The following is an 11,828-nucleotide window of genomic DNA, read 5'->3' as shown; positions in this document are numbered from 1 at the left end:
CCCTCGGAGTTAATTGTTATGGGCTCCTAATAGGAGCAGCTTGACCATTATGGTCATAGTCTATTAGCTAAATCTTAGGAATATGGGTAGACAGAGATTTCCTGCACTGCTGTGGAATATTTGTACACTGTGTGAAGATGTGTTCCTATGACTGGTGCAATAAAGAGCTGAATGGCCAATAGCTAAGCAGCAGGTATAGGTGGGACTTTCAGGGTCAGAGAGGACTCTGGGAAGAGGGAAGGTGGACATGCCAGGAGATGCAGAGCAAGCAGGATGTTCAGGAGGAGAGGTAACAGCAGCCATGAGACATGTGGCAGAATGTAGGTTAATATAAATGGGTTAATTTAAGTTATTAGAACTAGTTAGAAACAAGCCTAAGGTATAGGCCAAGCTTTCATAAGTCTGTGTCATTATTTGGGAGCTGAAGAGACATAGAAAGACCTGTTACATTTGTTCCCAATGCATATCATATAAATCCACATAAGGCCTGAGAAAGCTTGGGGGGAAAAAAGGGTCCAACAGGCATGGCTACCAAGCACTTGAATGGGGTTTATGAGCAGCAGGTGGTACACTACTTGGTGGCAGGAGACTAGAAGTGCCTGCAGGAGCTGGGGCCAATAGACGGGCTCCAGGCCAGGGCCACAGGCATGAGGCTCCTCTCTCACTGACCTGAAGTGGGTGGCCACATGCTAAACAGAGCCACACAGCAGAGGGCCTAGCCACCGCTTAGCAGTGAAAGGTTTGGCTCATGGTCAGAAAAGGCTGCAGATACGCAAAGTCAGGTCCAGACTGAGAAAACCTCTAAACAGATACAGTATACTTTAAAATGTGCTTAGATGCTGAAGAAAGAATAGGAAATGGGTATGGACAGTCATAGAAAAATAGTTTTAAAATAATAAAGTGAAGTCTTTATAAAGAAAGTAAAGTAATATAAAAAGGATAAATCACATAAGGATGGGAAACACTATGACACAGGGAGTTTGGGCCTTATATGGTGTTTTGTTAATTTTTTTTGAATGGTAATGAACAGAAAACACCTACTGCTGAGAGATATTGGATTGTGGGAGGGACTGCCAAATTAAACCAGCCTACATATTTTAGGGACATCTAACTTTAGAATGGAAGCCAGAAAAATGTATTGTGTTGGGTGAGAGGTTATGTTTGCTTCCACAGAAAACGAAAAGCTGTGTATTCCTTCAAAATTAATAGACCAGAATTGATTGGGGGAGACCTGAGTATCCTGTCTAGAGTCGTGGAAAAAAGTCAAAACAGACTATAGGACAGGTGACTTATATGCTGATCCCTCTGCATGGAATAGATGAGACATGATAAACCTTGTTAGCTACAGAGTTATGATTTATTACACACCATCCTTTCATATGGCATGGATAGACAAGTAGCCCAGGTGATCCAGGCTCTCAAAGTGCCTGTTAGTTTCCTCAAAATTCTGTATCCAGAAAAACTTCAAAGCTATCTCAGATGGTCTAGTCTCACAGACTACTTCAGCCAGACCTCAGATAAGCTCTACACTTTCCCATCACATAGACTAAACAAAAATAATAATAATACAGCTAGCTCTTGAAGGCCTTGACCAGTGAGTGATGAGTGGGACAGCTGGTAGCAGGCGTGGCCACCCAGGTCAGCCTGGGTTTCTTTTGGTTCTCTATTTAGGTAGGTCTGCCTTTCAGTTCCTGAAGGAAGGAAGCACCTTACATTTTGCTTCTATTTGTGTTGTGTGAAATGGCACTTGCCATTCATTCACCTATAGGAACAGAAGCAGATGGATGATATGAAAATACTCAGACCCCTAGTGATTATGGGTAGTGGTCAGGTAGAACCTGGAGACTTGATGAAAAATTTTAATGTCTTAAAATGTCCTGTGTTTGGGTTGGAGAGATGGCTCAGCAATTAAGAGCAGTGGCTGTTCTTCCAGAGGTCCAGAGTTCAATTCCTAGCAACCCGCATGGTGCCTCACAACCATCTGTGACATCTGTTGCCCTCTTCTGGCCTGCAGGCATACATTCAAGCAGAACACTGTACACATAATACATCTTTACTAAAAGAAGCCCTCCATTTTAATGCCTTTAAGTGCAAGGATGCTCATTTTACCCACGTTTATAACAACCACCTTGTAAAATGTTAAAATTACAAAGCTAAGTAAGCTATTTATAGCCACTTACTAGCTCGTTCTAAAAGCTGTAATACCATGGAGAAATGTTTATTGTAAACTCTAAGGGCAGCAGTTGATCAGCAACGTGTCAAATATGGAATTAGCTGCTCTTGCTGATTACATTTCCCTGCTGAAGTTTATTGTTTGACAAAGTGTTGATAAGCACCCATGCCTTGTTTCTCAATAAAGAAAACATCCCAAGGACTTTCCCATTGTCTTATTTAATGAAAACCCCAGCAGCCCCTTCTTGTGCTCATGAGAGAATTGACAGGAATGACTTGTATCTGTGACCTGTGGCATCTGCCAACATGGCTCAGCTTGTGACTAGACAGTGCACCTTGGCCAGCAACTCAGTACTGTCTCCTGTCTGTTGAGCAGGGATGTGGCTGTAGACTGGGGACAACAGTATGTGGCTCTCTCAACTGCCTAGGCTTCCTTCCAAACTGTCCAACAATGGCGTCAAGAAGGAATGTCCCAGGAGTCCAGACCAAGGTGGACAGTGTTCTTAAGTCATGTAGCATCACTCCCACCACAGCTCATTAGTGAAGACAATCACAAGGCCATAGCCATAAAAAGGAGGAACAGTCTTCCTCTGGGGCAGCAGCAGCATGAAGTGAGGCAGGCAGGATGAGCCTTTCTTACATTCTAAAGCGGGTATTTAAATACTTTGTCTTTGGTACACTAGTTTCTCCTCAGATTGCATTTGCTGTCTCATGTATCCTTGTCCATTTAAAAAAAGTATTTTCTGGGGGGACTGGAGAGACAGCTCATAGGTTAAGAGCACTGTCAGCTGTTCCAGGGATCTTGAATTCAATTCTCAGCATCCACATGGTGGCTCACAAGCATCTGTAATGAAATCTGATGCCCTCTTCTGGCATGCGTGCATACATGCATGCACACAGAACACTATAATAAATGTATTTTTTGCCTAACCCCTAAGTTAAGATTTTGTTAAGAACTTGTATTTCAGGGGCTAGAGAAATGGTTCAGCTATTTCTTCCACAGGACTGAGGCCCAATTCCCAGCACCCACATGGCAGCTCACAACTGTAACTCCAGTTTCAGATCTGACAAGCTCAAATAAATGTGCACACTTAAAAAAAAAAATAGACATTTACGTTGCTAAATAATGCCAAATTGTACCAATCTCTACTCCCACCAGGGACTACATACCTTTGTTCCTATAATCCGGTTTTACCCAGATTTTTTTCTGGCAGATTTGCAATGTAATACAGCCCCTAATAATCACCTTTATGCTACCTGGCTGGTCAGTAAGATTACTTCTGCAGGCTAGCTGGATCCAACTGGAAGGCCTGTCTCTTACAGGAGACTGCCCAGCAGCTGAGGAAAAAGATGACTTAAGTCAATCCTTCCATTCCCCTCACACTAAGGATTGGTCAAACAGTGGTCCACTCTGCAGTAGTGCAAGCCCTCAAACCTAGCTGAACGCCTTCCCTCCATTTGGTAAGGCATGGCTTTTTAGCCTATGCCCAGGTAAAACTCGGGATGTTACTATTGCAAGCAAGGAGCATGGACCTTTGTGAGCCAGCAGCCGGTGCTTTCTCCTTAAAATGTTCCATCAGATGACAACATAATTGACCACTTATCTCATTTTCATCCTTCTGCACTGTCAGTAGCCAGCACTTGTAGCACACACACACCCCCCCACCCCCCCACCCCCCCGCTGCTTTCAAGACACATTTTTGGTTCAGGCATTTCTGTGATTCTTAACAGCCCAGGGCAGGTTTGTAAAAAACATTAGGAACACACTATATCCATGAATCCAGAGTATCTTTTGGGGGCTTTTTGTTCGAGAGGGTTTCTCTGTGTAGTTTTGGTGCCTGCCTGGATCTTGCTCTGCAGACCAGGCTGGCCTTGAACTTGGAGATCTGCCTGGCTGGGACTGAAGGCATGCGCCACTACCACCCCACTCAATTTGGGGTTTTCTACTTTTGTTTCTCAAGTACTGAACTTACAGTTGGGCCACCATACTCAGCTTCTATTTTCTAGTTCACAAACCCCTCTCCAGCATGCTGATCCTCCTATTCATACCTAGATTGCTAGTTAAGATTTTGAAGCAGCCATTAAACTGGCCCAGCATTCCTCACACACCTGGTCAGGGGAACCTTTGGACTTTAATGAAGGGTATGCCTTTCTTTTACCAAATTCAGGGGGCAGTACTTAGGTGGTACAATGTCTTCCATTGAGGACATGCTGAGAACTTCTGGGAACCCCGATTGCTCCAGCAGGAACCACTGCAGGCAGCAGGTGCTAAAGCTGTACTGTGGAGTCCAAGGAGGCTCCTTTAGGTTTTCTTGGCTCCCACTGGATTTTCTCATCTCATCGGATGTTTCCTTTTCTGTAGCCTAATATGTGACTCATACTTTCATCCCCACACCTCGGCTCACTGCTGTATCCTGGGTGCTTAGTTAGAATGCTTGGTCCAGGATTAAGTGCTTAATAAATAGGTCTAATGTAAGAATGAGATTCTTGGATCACTATAGGGCTATTCTTAAATCTAGCATGCATCTAAATGATGCACAGGTCAGAAACTCCAAGTTCACCATGGGACAGGAAGTAGAACAAGCACCTATACCCACCTATCTAGGTTCTTCTCCATTCGGCCTCCCGGTGCTGCACTTACAGACTATACCACCAGGACCATCCAAATGTGCTTCCATAGGCAAAACTTATGTCTCAAGGACCTATGAATGTTTAGTCACACGCAGAAAATCTCCACATCAAAATTTGTAGATTATTAAACAGCCAGCATTGCTCAAAATCATAAAACCAATGCTAAGTATAGGCTGTTGTGGGGCAGACATCTACACCCAGCCTGGTGCCAGTGGTAAGCTGAGTGACAGTTACGGCATACCATAAGCAGCACTTAATATTCTCCAAAGCTTACACCAGCAGGAGAAAAAAAGCTAAGGAGACATGCTGAGGATCCCTTGCTTCTCCAAAGGACCAGAGTTCTGTTCCCAGGACCCAAGTTAGGAAACTCCAATCCAGTGGATCTGATGCCCTCTTCTGGCCTCCACACTTTAAAAAAAAAAAAAAAAATCCCTATTTTGTTTATCTTAAAGCCTGGAGCTTCAACATACTTACTGGCTCTACAGTCACAAGTGATAGGACACATGTCAGCACCAGGAAGTGCGGCTCTGCCTTCAAGACCCTTCTCCATCACTCCACAGATCTATACTAGCACAGATTTGCCACCAAATCTAGTAAGGCTACTACTACTGCTTGGGTATCACTACCTCAGGACCACTGGACAAGTGCGATGTTAACTGTTACGGACACAAAACCCCACTGGCACAAGCCTTTTTTTTTTTCTTCATATTTTTTTTCCCGGAGCTGAGGACCAAACCCAGGGCCTTGTGCTTGCTAGGCAAGCACTCTACTGAGCTAAATCCCCCAACTCAGCACAAACCTTTTAATGTCTACACCCCAGAAGAAAGATTTCTACATCTGAGGGAAGCCAGAACAGAGACCCTGTATAAAACACCACACCTAGCTAGATCTCCCCTATGCAATTTCCACACAGGCCCCAAGCAGCTTGTTATTCTACAGGCAACCTCAAAGCAACCTAGATTTGAAGTGGACCATGAATGTGCTCTAACTATATTTTACAAAACTCTTCTAAAACCTGTTCACAAGCTGAGGTATTTAACACAAACCAGGTCACTATCCCCTCCCGCCAAGCCTGTGTATTCCCTTCCATTCCCTCAGCATCCTTTACACTCCAGCAGCCACCCCAGCCCCGGTCTGGAGTAAAGACCTCAAGAGACAGCTTGTAGGATCTTTATTTTCCTTCCACCTTTTTTCCCTTTGCTCAGGTGTCTGCAGAGGAACTCAGGACCACTCGGTGGTGGCGCCAACCCACTCGGTGGCCTGTGCTGTGGGAGCTGCTGACCAGTCCTCAGTGGCTGGCTGGGCACTCCAGTCTTCTATTAAAAAACAAAAACAAAAAACCATCAGTTCTAAGAACAGAGTACTACTACTTCTTTCCCCACCCAACCCAACAGCCAAGTGTGAAGACATGTATCCACCCATCCTCGCAGTGAGGAACAGCCCACACTGCAAGGTCAGACAGCATCCTCAGGCTCCCTAGCAGCCTGGTGCGCCGGCCTGGATACCCACCAGTGGGGAACTGCTGGATGGGCACAGAGGGCACCTGCACACCCTCGGACCAGTCGGCCACCTCTGGCTGAGCAGCAGTGAACTCAGGAGCTGGTGCGGTCCATTCGCCCTGGAATTCCTCCTTGGTCACAGCCTTCTCAGCAGCGGCCTGTTCCTCCTTCTCAATCTAGTTTTTAAAAACACAAATTTAGCTTCACTGAACCAGACCAAGGCACCCCACTCAGTGTCAACAAGCATTCGTAGAGTAAGCCTTACCTCCTCTGGGTCTCTGTAGAAGTAAAGATCAGGCATAACTTCCCATGGGTGCTCACGGGAGATAGTGCCACGCATGCGGAGTACTTCCCGGGCCAGCATCCACCACATCAGACCCACTGAGTGAGCTCCCTGAAAGAGTGTGAGAAACACCTGTCAGCACAAACACAAACCTGTCCCCACTCACTTCACTTGCCCTGTACCCAACACTACCTGAGGGCACATACATGCAGGCAAAACTCTCATACACAAAATAATAACCCCCCCCCCAATTACTCAAAAGCAATCCTTCAGGACAAAGCCCAGGCCTCTCTCACACTTGTAGCAAAGGTCACTATCCAACTCCACTCACTGCAGAGTGGGTGTTAGCGAAGACCTTGCCCCTCGTTTAGCACACTACCTACACTTGGGAGTTCATCGACCAGTTTATGACCTCAACTCCAAGCTCTAACAATGTGCAGAGGAACTGGAGGATTTTCCCAGAGTGCTCATTCATCAACTCTCCACCAGGGCAAGTACCTTATTGTTGCACGGGATGGCAATGTCCACGTAGCGCAGAGGAGAGTCTGTGTTACACAGCGCAATGGTGGGCAGGTTGACATAAGACGCCTCTGTGAGGGGCTGGTGGTCAGCTCTGGGATCAGTCACCACTAGAAGCCGTGGCTCCCTGAAGGCTGCTTGGATCTGGTTAGTGAAGGTCCCCGGGGTGAACCGGCCAGCAATTGGAGTGGCTCCAGTGGCGGCAGCAAACTTCAGCACAGCTCGCTTTGAAGGGAGACCGAGTGATCATTTTCAAGTTTGGTCTTGTAGAACTGTTGATACCCGCTCTAGTCACATGCCACCCTTCAAACACCAAACCAGCTCTTCCTTGAACACTCTCTTCTCAGGCTAACTGCAGTACTTGCAGACTCCATCTCCTCTTCTAGTCTGAGGAACCCAAATCATCTATGCAGATCACTTCCAAGTCACCTTACATGTCCCAAGTCCCTCAAAGGGCAGTGACAGGTGCAGCAAACACCTCTGGCTTCTCATTAAATTTTTATCAGGACACAAGGCAAGCACATCTTCCTTTTCCTCTAGAAAACACTCTTTTTGTCTTATATTTAATTGAGTGGTTTACTTGCAATGTATACAAGTACATCACCCATGAGCATGGAGATCAGGATCAGGGAGTGTTGGATCCCCTTGAACTGAAATCTGAGTGCTGGCAGCTGTCCCATTTTGAGGGGTATACAGAGTTCCCATCTTTGTAGCTTTGACATTCACAATGCCTATACCTCATCCCAGTGATTTCCTGACTCCCTCTAGGAGATGATCCTTTCTACTTTATTCAAGCACCTAAACACTTCCTGGCCAGCTAACAGTAATTAAACCATATTCTATCCTGTTCTGTAACACAGAAGGTCTAGTCAAGTCTACTCTTGAGGAACCACTTGCTAAGACACTCACAGGACACTCACTGCAACATTAAAACAGAGAAGTGTTGTTAGAATTTAAGTCCCTCAAAACCTATGAACTGCATTTTCACTGACTCAGCCATCCTACAAAACAAAAATATCAGTTTCCTTAACAGAAAAGATAAAGTGAGGTGACTGAGGTGAAGTGCACCTCACTTCACAACTGAGATACTTAAGTTAGCAAATAATTTTAAGAACTCTGAGCCGGGCAGTGGTGGTGCACGCCTTTAATCACAGCATTCGGGAGGCAGAGGCAGGTGGATCTCTGTGAGTTCGAGGCCAGCCTGGTCTACCAAGCGAGTTCCAGGAAAGGCGCAAAGCTACACAGAGAAACCCTGTCTCAAAAAACCAAAAAACTCTAAAGAACCTGGACAAAGCTCTACAAGGACCAGGCTCATTACCTCCTTTAAATCAGAAGTAACAAAAACAATTTCTTTTTTGTTTGTTTGCTTTAAGAGACGGGGTTTCTCTATGTAGTTTTGGTGCCTCAAACTCAAGAGATCCACCTGGATCTGCCTCCTGTGTGCTGGGATTAAAGGTGTGCGCCACCCCACCCAGCCAAAAACAATTTGTTAAACACAGCACTGTCCACTGTCTGAGGGATGTGGGACTGTTTCCTGCATGGTTTGCCTCCCCATTCATCGTCCATAGGACTCTGAGAAGTTGTAGGAATATGCAGGTGCAGGCACAAAGCCCAGCTTCATCTCCAACGTTGTGGAAAGGGACTGTACATCACTGGACAATGCCTATGCTCCCCCATGCCACTAGGACAGAGCCCAGGTAGAGTGACCTCCTGGGGTATCCACGTTGGAAAGCCTCTACTTTTCTATATACTTCCAATGTCTTTTGTGGATTAACCTCCATTCTACAAACCTGCCCAGTGTTCCTGGAGGAGATGACGCTGACATCAGCAGGGTTCTCAATGGCAACAATAGCACGGGCTGCAAGCAACAGCTTCTCCCAGGTCCTCTTCAGATTTATGATGTAGATACCTAGGTGAGATGGGGGGAGGGGAGGAAGCTTTCCAAGTTTGTCAACCTGGCACTCACTAGGCAGACCAGGCTGGCCTAGAACTCAAGAGATCTACCTGCCTTCCAAATGTTACCAGGCAACAAATGGATTTTTAAAGGGGGTGTTAGGGATTGATCCCAGTGCCCCAGATAGACACTCTGTAGGAAGGCAGACTGCATCTATGTGGCAGTGACCACTATCAACTCCAGTCATAGAGGCATGCTCTACTGGTGTTAGCGAAAATCCTGCCTCATTCAATGTAGCACACTTCCGACACCCAGGAGTTCACTGGCCAAGGATAGCCTCCACTCTGAGCTTTAATAGTGTGCAGTTTTGGTTCCATCTTCCCCTGGGATCGTCCTCCATCGGGTACCAATCCATCCTACCAACACTCCAGTATCTCAATTAACTGGTGAACTCACTACCCCCCCCAACCCATCCTGCCAATCTTTCTCAGTTTATTCTCACATCTCATTCTACGTCCCACTAAACCCACATAGTCGATGCCTAGGACACTATCTATGATACAGGATGCACTCTAAGAAATAATATTACCCAACCTTACACACCCTCCAGGATCCAACCCCAACCCAGCAATTGTAGTATCCCTCCACACGACATCAGAACGTTCAGTGTCAGTACTGCCCAGAGCAGTGCACCACCCACAAGTGTAGTCAGAAGCTTAAAAGAAATTTCCCCAATTATCAAGAGCGAAAACTGACCATCACTTTTCCTTTTGTAGATGTACTGCTCCATCTGAAAGTCAAGGTTGGTGCCACCTAAGTGGGTTCCTGCAGCCAGGAATTTGAGGACATCCTCCTCCTTCATCTGCAGGACATCAAGGGCTCCGGACATTGTGTAAGTTTCCCTTTAAGTTACGACGGGAATCTGAAAAAGAAATAATTCATCTGGGTCTTCTCTCCCTTTTCTGAGACTAGGTCTCCATGGAGCCAGAGTTGTCCTAGCACTCACTAAGATTTCCCTGCCTCCCGAGAGCCGGGACTAAAGGCTTTCTCTAGTCTAGTAGGTGCAGCTGAAGTGGGATGTACTCTTATTCCACCTCTTTCAACTTCTCTGGCCGCCTACCACACTGCACTGGACCAAGTAAGTGGCTTTGGTAGCAGGAAAAACAGCCGATTGAAGTTAACGCTTCCGCAGGCACACGGCAATTAAGGGCACGTCTGGACACGTTAGAGTTGTGCAAGGGCAAGCATGTTTGGGTGTTCCGGGGTATGTATCCCGAGCCTGTGACCGGCAGCCCCGGATCCATCTCGCTGCGCCTCACAAGCACTTCCCCAGCACCCTGCCGACCGGGCCCCGGGACGGCGCCCGCCCCACCTCACTGGAGGCCGCCACGTGGCGACGCCACCGCCGGGAGCGAAGCTGCTCGGGTGGACGCGGCCTCGGCACCCTCGGCAGCCTCGGCACCCGGCACGGAGCGGGACGCTCGAGCCCGCGGCGTCGGGCGGCACCGAGGCGCTCACGAGAGACTCACCAAGAACAACGCCGTATGGACCCGTCCCCGAGTAGCGCGGAAAGGACTGGCGGCCGGAAATGACGTTCTTAAATAACCCACAGCCAGCCAATAGCAAAGCAGACTAACCGAAAAGAGGGCAGAACTTTCGTTTCAGAGGGAGGCTTGCGGCGCATGTGCAGACTCGGCAAGCTACGTCGCCGTGGAGCGGAAGTTGAAATGGCCCGCGCCTGGCCCAGCTCTGGGGAGCGCGCGGGCCGGAAGTAGCTGGCTGACCGAGGCTTGCGACTCGGCCTCGGGGTGCAAGGTTCGCTAGTCTTGTTGGAAGGTCTATGGGAATCAGGTCTGGGTACAGCAGGCACAACCTGGAGAATTGCACGTGCTCTCTGGAGGATGAATTACCAACGCGCAATTCAGACTTATCTCTGTCTGGGGTGTTTCTTGACAGTATAAAGGACAAGACTGTATGCATAAATTTATTTTTCAGTCAAAGAGAAAATGCAGTTAACAAGTTTAATCTGTCCAGTAGGATACTATGCAGGCATCTGAGTATAAAATATGTCCCATAGTACAAAAGCATTGGAACGTAATACCTACAAATATAAAACTGACACCCTATGTAGAAAGAAGGCTGTAAAAATAAAAACTAGACTGTCAGTAAAACAAAATGCATTTACTAACCCCTTACAACCAGCTGAGGAGGGGCCCCAAAACAGCTTGACCACACAGCAGCCATGACAGGCTTAGGGGCCTAGACACAGCTTCTGTGACAGGCTTACTGGCAGGCAACACCCAGATCCAGGAAAAGCCTTAAGCAGATACCACCCAGGGATCCACCCAGGGATGAAGAAGTACCTGACATCCCAAACATCCCAACCATTAGATAAGGTGGCCAGATGTCCTTGAGTTTAGCACACACCAAATTTTGTTTTACCGACATCCCTAGACAATTGTCAACCAAGCAGGGTCCTAAACTCTGGAAATCCCCTCACCCCAACCTCTGCTATGATTAAAAAAACCCACCCCACCTGAGCTCGAAGCTCCAGAACTTGAAATAAAGGCTCTTTGCTTTTACATGCGGATTCGGTCTCCATGGTGGTCTTTTGGGGGGTCCCCAAGATATGGGCCTAACACCAGCCTAGGGCATGTGCGGTGTTACTGTCCCCGTTTCTTTGACACAAGCCTGGGCCATCTGTGTCAGAGCTTTTAAAACACCAGAGGAGCACATACTACCTACCCCTCTACTCCTTGGAGTAAGTAATGGCTCCTTCCTAAACTTGAGACCACCCCCCCCCCAAAAAAAAGGATGGGCACCCAGTAGG

At 47.2% G+C, this 11,828-nt stretch overlaps 1 protein-coding gene and 3 non-coding genes across 4 annotated transcripts; all 4 read right to left on the bottom strand.

Moving 5' to 3' along the window:
- Positions 1 to 5,953: 5,953 nt before the first annotated feature.
- Rpsa (ribosomal protein SA) lies at positions 5,954 to 10,608 on the bottom strand. The gene is made up of 7 exons (XM_036192915.1): positions 10,528 to 10,608; positions 9,755 to 9,920; positions 8,895 to 9,013; positions 7,084 to 7,329; positions 6,568 to 6,696; positions 6,313 to 6,478; positions 5,954 to 6,119 (listed from the first exon to the last, which is right to left on the bottom strand). Exons 2-7 carry the CDS (start codon positions 9,885 to 9,887, stop codon positions 6,025 to 6,027), a joined length of 888 nt encoding a protein of 295 aa, XP_036048808.1. The 5' UTR covers positions 9,888 to 9,920; positions 10,528 to 10,608; the 3' UTR covers positions 5,954 to 6,024.
- Positions 6,882 to 7,026, bottom strand: LOC118588121. The gene has a single exon (XR_004945522.1). It is a non-coding gene; the product is annotated as a small nucleolar RNA SNORA62/SNORA6 family (small nucleolar RNA).
- LOC118588119 lies at positions 8,630 to 8,832 on the bottom strand. Its single transcript, XR_004945520.1, has one exon. It is a non-coding gene; the product is annotated as a small nucleolar RNA SNORA73 family (small nucleolar RNA).
- Positions 9,212 to 9,364, bottom strand: LOC118588120. The gene has a single exon (XR_004945521.1). It is a non-coding gene; the product is annotated as a small nucleolar RNA SNORA62/SNORA6 family (small nucleolar RNA).
- Positions 10,609 to 11,828: the final 1,220 nt, after the last annotated feature.

Source organism: Onychomys torridus, chromosome 7 (genome assembly GCF_903995425.1).
Source record: "Onychomys torridus chromosome 7, mOncTor1.1, whole genome shotgun sequence".
Taxonomy (NCBI): Eukaryota; Metazoa; Chordata; class Mammalia; order Rodentia; family Cricetidae; genus Onychomys; species Onychomys torridus.
The sequence above is the reverse complement of the archived record's forward strand: the minus strand, read 5'-3'. Positions and strand labels throughout refer to the sequence as shown.